The following is a 20,070-nucleotide window of genomic DNA, read 5'->3' as shown; positions in this document are numbered from 1 at the left end:
TACACAGTTGTGTGGGTCTTGCAAGTGTGAGCCAGCCCTAAGGAAGTCTCCAGACCTGCACTCCTGTGAAAAAGTGTATTCTGCCCAGAGATCCCTGGCTATGGGGGCGGTATATAAGTGTAATAAATAAATAAATAAAATAAATAAATATTCCCAGTGCATGCCCCTAACTCTTTCTTTGTCTTCCCCGACAGCACCTCGGACACATTACCTAGCTGACAGTGGTATGTATCTCCTGGCTCTCTTGCTTTGAGCTCTTTCATTATTTTAGGCAAAGCTTCCTCTTTGCAAAGCTGTAGAATCTATAGTTGTGAGAGGAGAAAGGAGGATCCCTGAATGCCTGGTCTGTATTTTGCTCATGAGGCACTTCTGTGCCTTAGTTGATGTGAGGCTTCTTGTAAGTACATCTATAATGTTCAGGTGAAGGGCCAGAACTAACATTTGGCAAGGTGAAGTGGCCTACCTCAGGAGGCAAGTTTTGGGGTATCATTAGAGGAAGAGTGGCATCCATTATTTGGTTCATAATTATGTTTTTACCACCATGGGGGCACTATTTGGATTTTCTGACCAACTGCAAACACATGTCGCCAGTGAAATGCTTCTAACCATATCCAGAGATACAAACACATTGAGAGTGTGGTGTGGTGGTCAGTATCCCTGCTCAGCCAGAAAGCTCAGAGGGCCACCTTGGGCCAGTCACTATTTCCCAGCCTAACCTACCTCACAGGATTGCTGTGAGAATAAAATGGCAGACAAAGCTAAGTACACTACCTGAGGTCCTTGGAAGAAGAATGGGATAAAAATGTCAAGAACAGAAATAACTATTGATATAAAGGAATTAGGCTCCTCCTCTTCCCCCTCACAACTAATTTTCTACTCTGCCTAAAGATTTTTCTCACTGAAACTTTCCATAGGTAAGTCCATCAAGTCTTCTCTGATTCCAGTATCTGAAGCCTGCTCTTTTTTTTCCAGATCCCCTCATTTCCAAATCTGCCTCTCTTCCTGCTTACAGAAGGAACGGACTGCACAGGGTAAGAATCCCCATTGACTCTCAGCCACCAGGCACTGGTAGGGGTCATCCTGCGCATACTCTTTTCATGACTTCTTTGGGAAAAAGAAGTCCAAAGAAGGATAATGGGGGATTTCCTCTCCCCAGCACTGCCACCACTTAAGGGCGAACTGCTCCTTCACTAGGCAATGCCACCTGTGGGGTTTCCTATTTAGAGCCAATGCCTCTGTTTCTGGGCCTAAAAAACTCTCTGAAACTATAACTCATGAGTTTCACAAGCTGACTTTTTTCTGCTGCCGCCTGTTCTGATAGGATACTTTAAAACCTGCTTAGCAGCTGGTATAAGAGCCTTAGGCATGAGATGGGCACCAACACTAGAGACAAAATAGACTATTAAACAAGTAAATTTATTAAAGGCATATTTTGTACATAAGGGATTACTAATACATATATCTGGGGTTTCAAAATATTGTTTAGTGATCATTCTTAAGGGCTCAAATGACACTCTTGCTGCTGCAAACCTCTAATTACTTCTTTTACCTCAGGCCAAATTCCCTAAACTTCCACCCCGGCCAAATACACTTACAACCAGGTCCAGCCTGTGGGTACAGTCCTTCCTCTGATATCAGAGCTCCTCCTGTTGTGTTCCTGGCTGCTCGGACAGTTTATCTAGTTTTTTACTGCCTTCTTTATAACCTTTTGGGGCGGGGGTGGCGGCAAGATCTTCGGACAGTCTCCTGGCACAACCCAGCCACCTGCTCCCTACTCCTGATCTTGACCAACCACACATGATTATCCTACAGAAAAAAATATCTTAATATTCAGGCCTGACATATCCACTTTCTCCTCAGCTTCCTCCTAGTCCTTCTAAAACACCACCTACCAATCAGCAAACCTCCTTCCTCACTCTCCACAGACTGACAAAGTTAACTGTCAACTGTCACATCCTTCACTGTCATTTCCCAACTGCTCTTTTCCACATAGCTAAAATCCCCATTCAATCAAAATTGAATGTACGTGATCTTGACCCAATCTAACAACATTTAAAGCCTCTCTCTCTCTCTCTCTCTCTCCCTCCCTTCAGAACATCGCTAAGAAGCTACTACACAGACCTTTGACAATAACAAAACAAAACTCAGGCATACTCAGATATATTATAGCCTCACAGAAGCCATACAAAATAAAATTTACGTAACAACAACAGTTATATACATGACATGTCTTCACAAAGGATCTTCATTATTAAGTACTGGAAACCTTTTAAGCCGGAATGTAGAATCTTTAGTGCCAGGTTGAAAAAATGGGAAATGTGTCCTTCCTCCTGAAACACCCGCATTCCTATCAAGCCAAGAGGGCAAAGGGCTGGGAGGCAGACGCTAATGAACAGCTGTGGAGATTCCCAGAGAAGATAGGAACAGATAAAATATTCCCAGTGGGAGTTAGGGACTTAGAAAGCCACAGCCACTGCTGAAAATGCAGGAGTGGCCAGTGCCTCCCCAATTTCTGAATTGTTTCCAGACTTCTTGAGTTCAACTGAAGCAGAAGAATCTGTTCTTCTGTATAATGTTTCTGCTGGAAAGGTCTGGAGTAGTTTCATGGTCCAGGGTTATGCTAAGGCGTCACAGGGAGCTCACAGAGGAAGCAGCTGCTAAATGAGAGCAAAGTGGCCAGATTTATATGTAACTGACTAGTAATTAAACCCTGGGTAAGATTCCCCTAGAGATTGGCTGGCCCTACTGTTGGTCAGTTTAAGGCGGCCACCTTGGGCAGCACAGATGCAGAGGGGCAGCAAGGTGCCGGAGGTCAGAATGTGTGTTCCACAGAGCCTGCCCTTCATTCCCTGAACAAGACTGTTACCCTCAGATACAGTGGAGGACATTCTCTGCTGTTGCCAGTGTAGATGTTAGATTTAACTGCTGGATCAATCAGCTACTGTACAAGGAATGGGAATGGGAACCATCTTGTCCTTTGTCTCAGGCAGCAAAATACCTTGGTTTAGCCCTGAAACCCACAGTTTGCATGAATATTTTTGTCACTACACAAGAATCCACAAACAATTTAACCTATTACATAGAGAAAAGGACCCCACAAGGCTGGAGAGCTCCATAAAATACAAGCATGTACATGATTTTGGAGAGCCAGTGTGGTGACCTTCAGCCTAACCTACTTCCCAGGGTTATTGTAAGGATAAAAGTTGTTGTTGTTGTTGTTGTTATCATTATTATTATTATTTATTACATTTATATCCCGCCTTTTTTCCTCCAAGGAACCCAAGGCGGCATACATAATTCTCCTCCTCTCCATGTTATCCTCACAACAACAACCCTGTGAGGTAGGCTGGGCTGAGAGGCTGTGACTGGCCCAAAGTCACCCATTGGGTTTCCCTGGCCGAGTGGGGACTTGATACTCTGTGTATGCCAAACTAAACTCCTTGGAAGCAAGATGACATGCAAATCTGTTAAATAAGTAAATAACAATACTTGTCCTCTGGCAAAATGTTAGCACAGTGGTGGGTTGTGATGCTGATGGCATGTGGTGTTGAGAATATTTTCCTTAAAAAAAAATTCAAAGGAGGTGGACTTCTTGGTCTTTAGGATATATATGTCTTGGCTCCTCCCCATCACAGACAGTTTCACTGAAATTACTCTTTCTGCTACCACGACACACAAGTTCTGGTAAAAGTTTAGGAACACTTTGATTAATCCACCAACTTTTTCCAGGCGCACATTGACAGAAGCAGCTATAAAAGAGCAGAGGGGATTTTAATAGCATTTCATTTTTGCTGACTACACTTGTCATTTCTTCTGCAGCCTCCCAGTGCTGAGCTCTTCCACTACGACAGCACGAATGCCGTCAACTGGGGGATGCGAGGTGAGTAGAAGGATTCAAGAGGAGAAGCTTTGGGAGATGCCATCATGGAATTTGCTCTTAGAGCTTTTACCAAAGCCCTTGTCCAAGAGGGTCTCATAGATTTTCTCCTACAAGAGTTAATGCTGGCTAGGGATCATGGAGTTAGTATATAAGGCATAGTTTGGGGGGAAAGGTATTCCAGAACATTAAAAAAAAACACCTGGAAGGAAGCCATAGAATTGTTTATTGCAAGCTGACTCTCAGACCCTGGTGAAAGATGATGATGATGATGATGATGATGATGATGATGATGATGATGATGATGCACAGCCATAAATAAGCTATTTTAAGTCCCATTGATTTCAGCTTGACAGTTAAATATGTGCTTTAACCCTTCCCATTGAAATCACTGGGATTTAATAGTGCTAAATTTTGCCTGGGTCATACCCCAGGATTCTAGCCCTCATGGCTGTGAAGATAGGTGTGAAAGACTACAGTCAGTGCCTGGTGAAATCTCTGAAGCAAGAGGGAAGCTTAGTAGTGCTTCCATCTGTCGGAGGCTGGGGCTTCAGGCTTCCATATAAGCAGAATATATTATGCAAACTAGATAAATGTATGTAAAATATTGCAAATATGAACCACTGGATTTAACTTTCCTTGGCACAGAACTAGGATAACTCTGGTGCAGAAATTTATTTTTAATGCGGAGTACAGAGTGTCCAGAATCACAGTTCCAAATACCGCAGCATCAAACCCTTTCTTATATTTGAAGATTTGATCGAATAGTCCTGAGTTTACAAATGCCAAAGATTCTATGACTAAAAAAAATAAAGGGATGTCTGTCTATCTCTCTTCTTGTCTCATCTCTTACAGAATACAAGGTAACACTTCCCCAGGAATCCTGTAGAATATTAGAACCTTGCATCTTTTCTCTATGGAAAGTTGGAACCTGGCACCTCAGTGGCTCTCAAATGCTGAAGCTGTATTGACAGTGGGCAAGAAGAAAATCCCATCTTCCTCTGTGGTGCTTTGGAGTCAGGGCATCCTCAATGTGTTCCCCCTTCCCCGCCGCCCCATATATGCCTAGGAGTCGCCTAGGCATGCTAGCTCTTGTGTTTGGGGATTCTAAAAGTCCACAAGCAGAAGGCACATTTTATGGTTATATGTCATGGGTTACCTTGTGACATTCATCATTTAGTAGGAGGAAGTAAATGGAGTCAGCAGTGGAGACACATTGGATGCTGTGGGTGTTATCAATCAAGGAAGCAGGAGACAGGATAAAGGGGCCATGGGACATGAGTGCCTTTGAGGGATTTATTTATTTATTTATTTATTTATTTATTTATTTATTTATTTATTTATTTCATTTTTATACGGCCCAATAGCCGAAGCTCTGAAGCAGTGAAAAGAGCAGAAGTGGTGAGGAGGAGGGAGGAACAAAGATGGCTGTTGCCACAGGCCTCTACCTTTCACCCTCACCTTTCGCTGGGAGCTTTCCTGACTCATGCCTGGGATGTCTGCCTCCCACTCTTTGGCAAATAGAAATGAAAAAAAAAATCATTTCCTGTAGATGTGGAAAAATTGTCCCACTTGGGTTCCAAGATCAAAATTCACCCTGTATTCCCCTGCTCTCTCTACCAACAATTATTGCACCCTTGGTCTTTCAGGAAATTTCTGACTAGAGATTGCTATAATCACAGAGCTGTGTGAACAAGATTCTTCCAAGCCAGCATCCATCTGGAGTGAGAGTGTTTATATATTGCAATGTGTTACTTTGCTCCAAGGGGTGGTGACTGTGTAGGTGAAGTCAGGTTCACTCTTCGATAGTGGGCGGACCATAGGAAGCTGAGTCCGACCACTGGTCCATTTTGCTCAGTCTTTACAATGAGTGCCACTGACTACCACTGTAAAGACTAACACAGGGGTCTTTTTACAGCCCTACCTGGAGGTACCAGGGATTGAACCTGGGACCTCTGGCATGCCAAGCATGTTTTTATCAGTGAGCTACAGCCCTATTTAGGAGTTGTATAGAGAAACGGTTTGCTTTATAGATATCACCTTACTCTGAAATAAATGCCATGAAATAGCTAAAACTGGTTTTGTATCCTTTGGCAGATATACCCTTATGAGCTGCTTCTGGTGACAACAAGGGGGAGAAACCGCTTGCCCAAAGATGCAGACAGAACTCGGCTAGAGGTAAGTCAAGTCCCCCAGCATTCCTGTCAGGTATGATCTGATCGGTCTGTTCCTTGGGGCCATCAGACCCTTTCCATACAAAAACACATTTTAAGCACAATTGTGCCCATTGATTCTTGGTGTAGCCCAATAAAAAAGTTAAACATCTCCTACCCGTTAAGGGCCGTTGTGTGGAGACTTGTGTGCTTCGGGACCTGAATGCATCTATGTAGCAGTTTTAGCATTCAAAACATTTCACATTCAAAACATTTCTCAATAATCCTAACAGTAGCAAAGTATGGTAGGCTAGAATTAATATCCCCACATTACAGAACATGAGACTGAAAATGCTTCCAGATGGAGGGCTCCTAGTGCCACTGATGAGAAGCCATTGTGCAGCTATCCCATCTTAACCGTTTTTTTGTGGCAAGAAAAAGGACAGAAGAAATGGTGGGGAAACTCTGGAGGGTTGCAAATGGAAGAGGTTGTCATCTGGATCCCTGTAAAATTCCATGAATGAGGCAGGGTGATTGCACAATAATAATAAAAAAACACGTGTCTGGAAGCCCCCTGAGAGATAGTGGCTTCTTCCCCTATGGTCACCTAGTTATTGCACTCATGGCAGAGGCAACCTATGAACAAGGGACTTCCAGATTCACAGCGTGTTCTCGTAGCCACCTTGCTGCAGCTCAGCCAAGTTTTATGCAAGCTCACTACTGTGGTGAGAGGGATTGACCCAGCCAACGAGTGAAGGAAGGAGTGGATTGTCGTTCATTCTGCACATATATATGCTCCCACAGTCAAACATGCTTCCATATAAATTACACTGCAGTGGTTTTAAATTACAGGGAGGTAAATTTTAATTAGAAAGACTGCCTAAGGGTATAAGGGTATTTCATCAAAGGAATAAGCTACTTTAAGAGCATATATTAGAATCGCCTCCTTTGGACATTTTGATGGTTAGATGCGCGTCTCTTGGGCTGCTTTCGTTGTAAATGATAGACACTCTAAGGATGTCTATAGATGACAATTTATCAAGCAATTTATCATGGTGAATATATGGTCACACAGGCATGCACCCTCTATGGCAGGGGAGCAAAATGTGTGGCCCGTGGGCCACAGGAAACCTCTCACCCAGTCCTGTCTAGTGGTCCCTGGACCCCAGCTTCTATTACTGCTGAAAATATGGGTGTGGGAAGGAAAACACTCTATGAACAGGCTGTATATTGCCTGCCTTAGAGCAGAACCTCATTCCTAGAGCATCCCAGGGAGCACTGGTCAAAGTTTCCTGTGTACTTCCTGACATGCCCTAGGAATAAGGTTCCATAGAGCCTGTTCTAGAGCCTTTTCCCCCATGTTTTCAGTGATTGTGTTGGGGTGTATTGATTAATTGATTGCATTTCTATACCACCCAATAGCCAAAGTGTGTTGATGCTGTTGTTGCAAGATCAAGATCTGTTGCTGATGGGGGTGGCTGAGTGTGAAAAGGGTGGGTATGCGAGAGGTGTATCTCCATATGTGTATGTGCATGCATATGTGTGGCCTCTGCCGCTGCAGCAAACACCCAGTGTTTCCCTTGAGACTGAAAAGGTTATACCCCTGCTCTATGGTGACCATAATTTTTCTCCACTTTGCCACACCTTTTCTGTTGTAATAGCTGGTGATCCTCAGGGATTCCTTCCCCTCCTCCCAATGGAGATCAAAAGAAGGGAGATTTATAATTGCAAATATCACTAAATGCAGAACATTATCATTATGCAAATTGTAACCTTGCAAATTGAAACAGATACCATAATGTGCCATATATTTTTCATGTTTTACTTTTATTACCTTGATATCCCAGCTTTCCTCTATCCTGGAACTGAAGGTGGCTTACACAGGGATATATCATAAGTCTTTGGCTTAGTGAATGGTCATCCATAAATTTCACTCTTCATACGTGTACGAAGAGACACACACAGAGATAACCATTGTTCATGCAACCCTTTTCTGCTATGCTCAGATAACTCAAGTCTCAATCATAGAGCATGAGGATACAATGGCAGAAATTGGATGCAGCCTCAGATAGTTATGGGGTGGGGGTGTTTTTACAGGGTCACTATGGCAGTATCACACTTGTGGGGTGGGAATGGTTATGGCAGGAGGGTGTGCGGGCTTTCTGGCAGCCATTCGGCTCATTGAGCCCACCACTTGCCCTCTACCTTGCCTTCCCATGCTCCAAGCAACCTACTGTTGGGCCTTGATCCGCCCCCAGAAGGTCCCCAGCATCAACCCGAATCGAGGTCACCACCAACAGATGGAGGAAATATGGTGGTGACCTCAGAATAAAGGAAAAAGTCACCTTAAGTCTGCAATTTTTAAACATGCAGTTTCGGGGTAAAGCCCCCTGGTGGCTGCACGTTGGCAGCTGCATCATATAACCAATGCAGCACAACTGTGCAGCCACCTCCTCCTCCTCCCTCCCAATCCCCTTCCTTTTGTGTCATGTCTTTTAGATTGTAAGCCTGTGGGCAGGCACTGTCAAGAGATACTTTTGTAAGCCGCCATGAGAGCCTTTTTTGGCTGAATGGCGGCATAAAAATCCTTAAATAAATAAAAATAAATAAAAAATAAATAGGGTGTATAGACAGCCCCACAGTCACTCATACATTTCCCACATGGATGTGCACCCTGTCACACCTGTACATTAGCCACACCTGCGCAACATCATTCCTCTTTTTCCTCCCTCCAGCGTCACCTGTCTGCAGAGGAATTTTACCAGGTATTTGGCATGACCATTGCTGAGTTTGATCGCCTGGCCTTGTGGAAGAGGAATGAGCTGAAGAAGCAGGCGCGACTCTTTTAAAAGCAGTGCATTATAAATAAATATATATACATACCTATAAATATATACATATATATATAATTATATATATAATTATATATATATATAGAAAGATCTCTATATTGAAACTCTGTATAACTCTTTTTGTTGTACAGTAGGACCCATGGCTGCTCTCTTTCAAAGCCTGCAGAGTGAATTGAAGTCTCCCAGATATTTTTATGCTCTCTGTTTGTTTAATTCCTTTTTTAAAAAATGTAAGTGTTATTTGGGGGAAAGGTTTTCAAGTGGGGGTGCGGGGAGAAGGTGGGATCCTGTTTTTATACTGAACCTTTTCTTACATGAATGTCGGGCAAACTTGGGCATTATAGTATCTCACCCATGAGTCTCTCTTAGATCCACACCCAGCCCCAAAGAGGGAGGACTCTGGTGGTATCGGGGAATGGACTTTACAAGGAGCATATTTCATTGCTTATGCCCAAAAGGTGGCATGACAGACTTCCCCAATCTGGGGCTCTCCAGATGTTTTGGTCTTCAATACAAGCCAGTCCCAGCCTGCATGGTCAATGGTTAAGAATGCAGGGAGTTGGAGTCCAAAAGATCTGGGGGATACCAGGTTGGGGAAGGCTGATTTAAGAACATCAGAAGCACTCTGCTGGTTCAAGCCGAAGATTTATCTTGCCTGCCCTCTTGTTTCCAACAGTGGTCAGCCAGATACCTTATATTTCTTTGCTGTTAAGATTCCCATTACTCTGCCTTAGCCATGTCTGGGGCTATGTATGCACTATGTTGCTGCCTTTAAAAAAATGTTTTTAATTAAAATTATGCACCAAGAAAAAGTGAATTATGAGACTTGTGTGCATTATGTAAATTAAACTTATTTGCATATCCAGCAGCCATTCAGAAGCCCTTGGAAGTTAACAAAGAGGGCTGGAAGGTGATGGGTGGTTTGTCCCCAGTATCTAGTAATCAGACAGACGGCCTCTGTACATGGTGGCTCTAATTAGCTACCATTGCTCATAGCCATTGATAGACCTTATCATCCATGAACACAAGGCTATGTTAGCTTGCTTAACAGCATCGCCCTTTCCTCGTCCCACCTGCCCCTCAGAGACCTACTGGAAGTAGTAAACTGGAGCACTTAATAAGCCCTACTCTGGCTTCAGAGATTGTACCAGGGACTCTCACATTCATAAAATATGAAAACTGGAATCCTTGGGATGTTGAATTTTGTGCACACTTAAGAACCGAATTCTGTATGCCTTCTGCACTTACACAAGTTCATGGAATGTACACAGCCTGGCTGTCACCTAGGCCAACCTTCCTCAACTCAATGCCCTCCAGATGATTTGGTTTTCAATTCCCATCAGCCTCAGCCAGCATAGTCAATGGTCAGGAATGCTGGGAGTTGTAGTCCAACACATCTGGAGGGCTCCAAATTGGGGGAAGGCTGTGCTAGGCCCATCCATGTATGTGCCCAGTTAAAAATGGGCCTCCTTTCCAGTCCTCCAGCATCACCCTCCATCAGCCAATTAGTGTGAGGTCTAGCTAGCAGCCAATTAAACCAGTAAGCACTGCCATGGGATACCTTAATCTTAAAAATCCAAGATCAATGCTTTTCATTTTTTTTCTTTTTGCTAGAAATAGCCAGCACCACTATCCCATTTCCAAAGGAAATGAACATAACTCTCTCTCTCTCTCTCTCTCTTTTGACTGTGTCCTTTAAATAAAATTTGTCTCTTGTTGTTAAGAAGTGATGAAGCTTCACCCAGACAGGTGTGATATTGGAGGCACTGTGTGTGAACATTGAGGTTTGGATGAGACTTGGGTCTGTTCTGAAGAAGCATTGGACATACCTGAGGAAGCAAACCCTGACATTTCAAATGGGCATTGAAAGCAGTGGATTGTAAAGTGGGAAAGAGGTGAGCTTGGAGAAGCCTTTGCACCTGCTGTAACATCCTTTGTATTGATTTTATTGGATTTCTCTGGCCATTCATAGCCATTAGCAATGCCTCCAATACCAGATCAAATCAACATGATAGCCTTCTGAATGAAGAAATGTACATGGAATGTCTTTATCTCTGTGGGAAATCGTAGGTTTGTTCTGCTTTCTTAAAAAAAAAGTTTTCTTATCTAATACACTGTTTGAACAAAAGAATTGTGTGTTGTCTCATGCTTTGTTTTGACTTTTTTTGTGTGTGTGTCTTTGGAAAGAATTGGGACAATCATGGCCACAAAGCTCAATATTAGGGATTCCCTACTAGGTGAGCATGTGTATGTCCATCGATGCTGTATGAACTGATTCCTCTTTTACAAAACAGACGTTGATAGTGTGGTGTTATCTCTGCTTTTATCCATTTCTGATTGTCTCTAAAATCGGATAAAGAGCTTGGTGGAGTCTCTCCCTTGATGGAGTTCTACAAGCAAAGCCCGGACAGCCATCCGTTGGCTCTGGATTTCCTGCACGGAGCACTGGGATAGACTAGATGGCCTGCAAGGCCCCCTCCAACTCCTAGGATTCCTGTTTTTCATTCTGATTTCTAGTAACGTGTTTCAATGTCACAGCCAACTGTATGGAACAGAGAGACATAACTTTATCTCAGGAGGATGTGTTGTTTATCTCCCTACTGTAGCCTAGTAGGGAGCAAACCCATGATGTAAGAAAATTAAATTGCATTCTGCCAATGTGAGCCAAGAAAGCTAGTAGTCTTTCATTATCCCACTGGTATCACAAACCATTTGTCATGCTTCTCTGATACTTACTACTTTGATCCTGTGTGGATAGTCAGCAGCCTCCAAACTCAGAGACTGCTGACTGTCCAATGCAAGGCAGGAGGGCAGCAGAGGTGATCTTTGCCTCTGTGCTCCAGCCGCTCTGCATTTCTACTAGACAGGGGATCTCACCTGTCTAGCAGTGGCACTTCAGAGAGGGAGGGAAGGAGGCCAGAGCCTGGAAACCAAACGATCCTATGCTCCCTCTGTATCCCTTTATGGGTGGGGAGCTTGTGGTCCTTCAGATGTTTTTGCCTACAATTCCTCACCATTGGCTATACTGAGTAGGGCTAGTACGAGTTGTAGGCTGAAACATCTGGAAGGGCACAAGTTGCCCAGCCCTGATTTAGCAGATACCCAAAGAGGGGAACAAAAAAAGCAAAGCAAATCTCTTGGAGCACAATCCTATGCATGTTTAGAAAGAGAGAAAGACCAAAACTCTCAGCATGCCCCAGCCAACCATGCTGTCTGGGGTATGCTAGGAGTTGTAGGACATTTTTCTGGGGCATACTTAGGAGTTGTAGGTCTTCTTTCTGTCTAAACATGCATAGGATTGTGCCCTTAAGAAGCAACAATGGGTCTTTAGGCTTTTATACCAGCCTTCCCCAACCTGGCACCTGGCACCCTCCAGATGTTTGAGACATCATCTATCATTCCTAATATTGGCCATACTTTCTGGGGTTGATGGAAGTTGTAATCCAAAACATGTGTAGGGCCCTCTGGTTGGGGAATCCTGTTTTATGCCATTATATTGTAATGAATTGATGGTCAAAATATTGGACTAGTGATTGTTTTGGTATGGTAGTAAATATTTATACTGATTTCACCCGTGTACTTCCTACATCACCCAGCCCAACAGGGCAGTTGTATAGTCCTGCTTCACCACCCAGGTGCTACACTAAGGCTTATACTGGAGTAATATAGATATGCTCCTATGTTCAACTAGTAGGAGAGGCAACACTTAGCAGCAGCAGAAACAAAAGTCAATCTATCAACATGGATAAATACCCCACAGAGAGAACTTCTGTTGCATAACTCAAACACTTCCACAAGTAATCATGTGATGTGTGTGAACTGGTCTGAGGATGCTAAAGCATGACAGGGTTTTCACACATATTTACAAACCTATATGCAACACACTTCCTATGCCCAAGGAAAAGTATACAAGCTTAACCATGTATGTCATTAAGGTTGCAGTCCTAGACACACTCCCTTGAGAATAAACCTCACTCAGCTCAATGGGACTTACATTTCAGTAAGCATTTATAGGGCTGCCTGTCTAGGTTGGCAACATTGTCTTTCTGAAATGCATGGATAGCAGGTACATTGCACACCAAACACAAAGAGGTCACACTTTTTGTGAGCCACAAAAATAGTGAATACTGTTGTCTTTTACTTTGGTGAGATGTGGACCAAAGCTAGATACAGAGACAGAGATAAAAATAAAATCTTCCTAATCGCATATAGTCTGAAGGGAAATCGCTTTTCAGTATTTTCTTATTTGAAAAAGAGAATTTTTCCTTTGAGTAATCTTTTACAAGTAATGAAGGAAGTTGGAATACTGGAGAATGTGTGGATGTAGAATGTCTAATTACTAGCTAACCAGGAATGTCAGCTATATGTTACAAAAGTAAAAGGGGTGGGGGCTTAATTATAGATGAGTGTTTCCTTCTGATAAATCCCCTACTGGGTAGAGTCATATAACATTTGCCCTACTGTACGGATGTGGTTCTACTATTGCAACTTCCTCCTGTGCTGTTCCTTTGGCTTCCATTCAGAGCAGAAAGATTTATATGGATCAATATTGGCAGGCAGGCAAGTTTCATGCATTCCGACAAAAACAGAGAAGGATTAACAAGCACTGTCAAGGGAATAGTGTTGCTTAGGAAGCAGGGTGCTATATTCTTATTCACTGTTTACTACTACATAAATTAGCACAAAACAGGGTCTTATTCATCCATAGTAAATTACATAAAACAAAATATGGTAACTTACAACCTCGATCATTTCCCTGTATGGAAAGTAGCAAGATAGGTGATAATCACCTCTCATCTCTAAAAGTAACATTATGCAGTAACTTCTGGTCATGCAAAGACATACACACTTCTTTAAAGAATGTATGTATGCAAGCCATACATCATCCCATTTGCATTGCAACAATCAACCACATTGACTGTCCAATTTTAAGGTATTGGAGTTTTAATCTCAGGGAGTGGGTGATACAGCAACGTGTACGCTTGTACATATTCACCACAATCCTTAGATCTTTTAAAATTAGTTTCACTAGTTTGCTAAAAGTGCTAACAGATATATACCTAGCATTCTGAACTTCTTATTCACATTCATTGAAGAAAGTTTTTCATTTTGTGGGTGGGTGGAGTTCTACAAGTAGAACTGAACATCATCCACTGCCTAGGTGCTGGGCAGCGAAAGAGCAAAGGCTTACTCCCCGCCTCTCTCCTCGCTCCTGTGCTCACTGAAGTTCAATGGAGGAAGAGTTCAGCCAACAGCTCTCCTCTTGTGCACCCTTTCCTGGGAGGAGTAAGGGTCATTTGGGGACAATCAGCATTTCAAATTGTTACAGTCCTTCATACCTTCGCCCTTCCATAAGAGCAGAGATTGAAAACAACAGGCTTGCTTCCCAGCCCTCTCCCCCATCCCCACCCCCTGCTTGCATGCTCAATGAAGTGAATGGAAAAGAATGAGTTACTTCTTAGTCAACATGCTGAGCCAACCCCTCTCCTTGTGTCCATCCTTTCTCATCCAGAATAATGGTCACTTAGGGCAATCCGCTTTTAAACTCATTAAACTTAAGAGTATATTTGCTGGTCCGGAGCAAGCAAAAGGAATTCTTCCAACCCCTATCTCCACTCATATTTGGCAAAGTGCAACTGAAGGAAATGAATTACATCCAAGTAGACATGTTTAACCCACTCCTCTCCTCATGTCCACCCTTTCATGTGGCAACTTTCCCTTCCCTGAATCAGCGCTGTTCCTGCAGCCTGCACCCAAAGGCATTTGAGGTCACACAGACTACCAAACTCCACTGAAGCCTCTGTGAGAGGAAAATCCATCACAAAATGAGTTTTCAACAAAACAAAACAAAAACCCCAACTTGCTACAGAGAGGGGCATGCATCATGATCATCTGGAAGGCACAGTAGAACTAGAATAAATGCCCCATATAGATGGGCCCCAGCAATTTCTGCAAGTTTTTTTTAGACCAAGAAAATGTGATATTATTTCTGATGGCAAAATAAAGCTCGTTTTCCTCTTGTGCATTTGCAATATTTCACTACAGTACAGTGCAACATAGAGGTTATGTAGTGGGAAAGCAGCAAAGGCAACTTCCCTCATGTAGTGCTCAGATCCCAATTCTGTGATGAACCTGAAAGTACATGCAGTGGATTAACAGGCTCATGTAGAAAAGCCCTAACACTGGATACAACCCCTGTTGTATAAGTACAAGCAGCCTCAAGCAACTTGATTCAAAGAATCTTGATTCTGCTTAAAAGGTGAGCAAAACAAATCCAAAACCAATGGCTAGCAGAATCCTAACTTTGAGAAAGCTTTATAGCCCAGCTTTGAGCATAACACATCTTGCCAGCTGCAGCCTAGTGTGGGGGAGTATTCCTGAACCTGTTCCCCATCACAACTTTGCCATTAGGTGCCTTTGATTGCCACCACTGCATGATCAATGAATCTGGCACTTCCTGTTGGTGCTCTAGCCCTATTACCATGCCCTACCAATTGCTCTGTGGATCCCCCACCCACATAGGATGATCTATAGGTGGACAAGTATGGATGTCCTAAAGCTTTCATGTGTGCACCCACAAAATAACATCCAATCATCATGAGCTGAACCATAAAAATGTATGGAAACTGTACGATCTATTATTGCTAAAGCATGCAGCTTAGGGTGATGAACATTTTGGCAAAGCAAAATTGACCAGGGAAACCAGTCAGATGCACCTAAGATTAGCATTTCACATTAAAAAAAAAAGAACCCTAAACCTCAGATGTGAACTTTTGCCCTCCATTTCTGATTCAAGCGCCAGCAGGATGCCAGGACCACTGCCTCCCCTGGGGGGAGAAGTTGCATGACTGACCACAAAGTTAAAAAAGCTTTTCTGCACGAATGAGACACAACTTCAGTGGGTCTACGCACCAAGCTGAGTGGTCTATGAATCATTGCCCAAAGATAGGGCTTTGTGTCCTTTCTGATTAGGAACTTCTGAAGTCTTTCACTTCAGATGCTGGAGGGAGGTTAGACAAGCCACTATTACTAATCCTTCCTACAAAAGGAAAACTGTGAGTATGGATTGTCTGTTTCAAAAGGCCTTGTCATACCTTAATAATGATTTTCTATATAATGGTCATGCTAGTTTGGCTTTGAAGACTAGCAGCTCCCAACCATTCCACACACCTGGGTTTATTTATTTATTTATTGCATTTATATGCCGTCCCATAGCCAAAGCTCGTTTACTGTTAGTCCTACTAATTTTGCTGCTGTGATCCTGGAGAATCGGAAATGGAAAGGCACAGGCGTCTGATCTGGGCTGGCCCTTCCATTAGGTGGCTGTCTCAGGCAGCCGATGCTGGAGAACAGGCAACACTGGAGCAGGTCCGCATGTACCATGTGGTTTTCTCTGCTGCCCTTAATGGCAGTGGAGGATGTTGTCCCATCATCACCAGTGGCGAAGTAAGATCGAAGGACAGTCTGGTCAAGTTCTGTGTGTAGAATTGTGTGCGTTTGTATGCCATCTTGTGCAAAATGTCCAAATTTCATTCAACTTCAGCCAAACAGAGAGGGTTAATTTGAGCAGAGCTGCAGTCCCTAATACGATGCAGTTGGACATACCTTGTCACCCCACTGATTTCACTTGGCTTAAGTACATCTAACTCAGCAAGGAATGGGACTGGCAGCACATTGGATACAGAAGGGACTTGAGAAGATGATGCCAAACCAGCCAGAGCCTCTTCAGGTAAGGGAAAAGGTATACCTTAGCCTTCCCCAACTTGGTGCCATCCTGAGATTTTGGACTACAACTCCCAGGATTCCTGACCATTGGCCACATAGGGCAAGAATAGGTGGCTTTCTAGATGTCGTTGGACTCCAACTCCCACTATCCTCACCATCGGCTATGCTGACTAAGGTTCATAGGAGTTGCAGTCTAACGATACCTGGAGGGCCACATGTCCTACCCCTGATGTAGAAAAACGTGTGAAGTGGCAGGAGAAAGAAGATTCCTGGGACTACTTTGTAGGACTTTAAAGATGAAAGGTGCAATTTTACGCATGTTTAGACCCCCCCAACCCCCCCTCCTAAAACTCCCAGCCTTCCCCAGCCATCTTGGGAGTGTAGGACATTCTTTTGGTCTAAACATGCATAGGATTGCATCTTAACACATTATTATTATGGAAGAAGCTTTTGTGGGTGCAAGAGTCGCTGTGAGAGTGGGGCAAGCAGGGAGGATGGGGGGGTGAGGGAGGGGCAGGTACCAATGGTGGGAGAGAGAGGTAAAGAGACGGGTTCATGCTGAGGGCTGACCTGGATAGGAGAGACACTGACGCGCGCTGAGGTTATTGTGGCAAAGGTCTTGGGGGGGGGGGAATCAGAGCGCGCGCACCAGGCGGGGCTAACCCGCAGCGTTGAGCAGGCGGCCGCTGCCGCCGCTGCTGTCATTGTGTACAGATGGCCGCACCTGATCCGGAAGGGCGGGGTAAGCGGCTGACGCCGAGCCCCCTGCCCCAGCGGAGGCTGTCCTGGCGAAGGGAGAGGAGCGGCATTTGCCTGAGAGAAGGGCGCTAAGACCCTGCGTATCCTCACGCGGAGGAAGCGGCAGGGAGGGACTGGTCTGCGGGAGCCGGTTTAAAGGTTGACGTTTGTGTGCGGGAAGAGCGGCGCGCATCCATCGGGCGAAGCGGTGCCTGAGCCGAGCGATTCTCGCCGAGAAGGTCGGTTCGTTCATGCTCCAGACCATGGACAGACTCAGCGGTAAGCTGCGCCTAAAATGAACGCTGCGCAGGGACCCGATTGTTCTGCTTTGGTCCAAGCCTTAAAAATAATCGATTTAAAATCTGGGCTTGACAGAGAGGGAGGGAGGTGCGTTGGGGCGAGGGGCGACATCCCATCGGATCGCCGGGCAATGAGTGGCGGTGGTGCTTGGGGTGGAGGGAACGCGTCTCCTGCAATTGCGAAGCTGCCGGAAACACTCGAGGGACCCCCGCGCCCCTCTTTGGCTGGGTGGAACTTCGATGCGTGTGTGGGGCGGGGACGGGACGGGACTGTTTATTTAGCCTTGTATAGCAGCTCCGGCCTTTGGGGAGTCCGCCCTCCCGAGGGGATCCCACCGCAGCAAAGACCTGCTCGTCCCAGCTCGATCTCTGGCGATCCAGCCGAGAGCCCCGTTTATGCAGACCGGGGAATGGCCGTTCATTACCCGCGCGGGCTCGTGCGCTGGCGGCGTGCGTCGATCGATCCATCGGATCAGAAGAAGGCGCGTGCGCCACGCCCACGTGGACTCGCATTCACGGCACGTTCCGCGTGGGGATGTGCCATTGTGTACTTGAACGTGGGGAGAAGAGGAGGAGGAGGAGAGAATCGATAACGGGGGCTGGGGGGGCGCGTTAAAGTATGCTCCTATGAGAGGTACTATTTTGGAAGCGTAAAACATTAGGTGGCCAAATGGGATGATGATGATTGATGATAGTAATGAAATAATCGGTGACCATGTAATCGTAGGCGAGCGTAAAGCGATAGGGAGCGCTTCATGCGTTGGGTGGACCTTCCCTAAGCAAAACAACACAAAAGACGCGAGACGTGCGCACGCAAAGTGCCGTGTCTCGATGGGGCTTTGTGCAACCTGCGTTCCCGCGGAGGGACGCGCGCCGTTGCCAGCTCGCCTTCGAAGAACTTCCCGGGCTCCGTCCCAGCTTCGCTGTTATTACACCGAGAGATAGCAGCGACCCCGATCAAGGGTTGTGTTTACTGTGCAGCACAAGCGGCAACTGCTCTTTCCAAAACTGCACCCGCGTTCGAAGAGGTCCGGCCCAATCCTGTGCGTGTCTCCTCGGAAGTAAATCCCACTGAGCTCAATGGGTCTTACTCCCAGCTAAGTGTGCAGCCTCCTCTACCTGAGGTGGAGAGAGAAAAAACCTATAAACCCTCTAGCTTAAAGGGAGAATATCAGAAAACATTTGTACCCCAAACGACAAATCGTTTTAGACATCTCTGCTGTATTTGGGGGGGGGGGAGACACAGGAGGGGGCATTAATTCCTCACCCAGTAGAAGTCAGTGGGAGGCTTGTTTTGAGAGCTTCGTATGTAAAGTGGTTAGAGCAGCCTTCCCTAATTTGGTATCCTTCAAGTGTGTGTGGACTACAGCTCCATCCTGGCTGGGGATGATGGAAATTGCAACCCAAACACATCTGAAGGGTACTGGGTTGGGGAGTGTTGGACTAAGACCAAGGAGCTTTGGTTCTAGTCCCCACTCAGCCATGAAGCTCACCCAGTGACCTTTGGCTAGTCACTCTCTTTTTGCCTCACCTACCTCACAGGGTCGTTGTGAGGATAAAATGTGTGAGTGTGGGGAGAAGAACCTTGTATGCTACCCTGAGCTACTTGGCAGAAGAGCAAGATAAAAATGTAATAAATCAATAGTCACCCTGCGGACATTGGTAGGAGACGGTGGCCTTGTTAGAAATGAGGGAAGAGTTTTCCACATGGTATCTACTAGCCCATGGTGAGTAGATCATGAGTAAGTTGTGACTTCTAGCACGTATTAAGATGGTTCATGGTGTGATTAGGCCTCTTTTAATGGGTGGGCCTTCCGGAGGATGTTGAATTGCTACTGCCATTAGCCCCTGCGAGATGGCCAGTGATTAGAGATTATGGGAGTTGTAGTCCAACAGCATCTGGCGGGCCACATGATCTCCACTGCGATCTTATAAGAACCGTAAGAAGCAGAGCCTGTTTTTTCTCCCCTCTGTCTCTGGGCTGCTTTTTCAATGCTGCCTTTGTGGTGACTACGTAAAGAATGGCTTTCTGGCTGCTGGCGCTCTGCAGAGAGACACACTTGTGTGGTGGGCACAACTAGGTGAGCACTGAGCATTGAAGTCGAGAGGCCTGCTCTTGACTTGCAGTGATATCTTGAAAGCTCACCGTGGATTGCTAGAAGACTATGCCTCTGTGTGCCATCAGCTTTCACACACATGTTTCTCCATGTATATGGCACCATTAGCTGCAACCCTATGCAACCCTCGGCAAGCCTGGGGTGGGTGCATCCCATTTAAAGAGGCCGTGCTCCTCTGGATCCTGCTGGTCTGGGCGCCCGGGCTGAGCAGTGGTGGCACCAGCTGGGCGGAGGAGCTGAGCTGAGAATGAAAAAGACGTTTGAATGGGAAGCCCCCGCTGCAGGTTTGCCGAGGGAGAGAAAAGAGAG

The 20,070-nt window shown here is 45.2% G+C and overlaps 2 protein-coding genes across 2 annotated transcripts in view; both read left to right on the top strand.

The window, feature by feature from the left end:
• ABLIM3 (actin binding LIM protein family member 3) overlaps window positions 1–8,956 on the top strand; it is a 180,475-nt gene extending 171,519 nt beyond the window's left edge. The window contains exons 18-23 of the mRNA XM_063120595.1: window positions 195–224; window positions 973–1,031; window positions 3,820–3,880; window positions 4,733–4,740; window positions 5,975–6,055; window positions 8,766–8,956. Coding sequence (XP_062976665.1) covers window positions 195–224; window positions 973–1,031; window positions 3,820–3,880; window positions 4,733–4,740; window positions 5,975–6,055; window positions 8,766–8,879 — 353 coding nt within the window. The 3' untranslated portion in view covers window positions 8,880–8,956. The remainder of the gene's footprint in view (window positions 1–194; window positions 225–972; window positions 1,032–3,819; window positions 3,881–4,732; window positions 4,741–5,974; window positions 6,056–8,765) is intronic.
• An 8,501-nt stretch (window positions 8,957–17,457) lies between these two features.
• The window catches only part of AFAP1L1 (actin filament associated protein 1 like 1), an 85,288-nt gene continuing 82,675 nt past the window's right edge, over window positions 17,458–20,070 (top strand). Inside the window, exon 1 of the mRNA XM_063120588.1 lies at window positions 17,458–17,624. Coding sequence (XP_062976658.1) covers window positions 17,597–17,624 — 28 coding nt within the window. The 5' untranslated portion in view covers window positions 17,458–17,596. The remainder of the gene's footprint in view (window positions 17,625–20,070) is intronic.

Source organism: Elgaria multicarinata, chromosome 3 (genome assembly GCF_023053635.1).
Source record: "Elgaria multicarinata webbii isolate HBS135686 ecotype San Diego chromosome 3, rElgMul1.1.pri, whole genome shotgun sequence".
NCBI lineage: Eukaryota > Metazoa > Chordata > Lepidosauria > Squamata > Anguidae > Elgaria > Elgaria multicarinata.
Note: the sequence above shows the minus strand (reverse complement) of the source record. Positions and strands in the feature narration are given on the sequence as shown.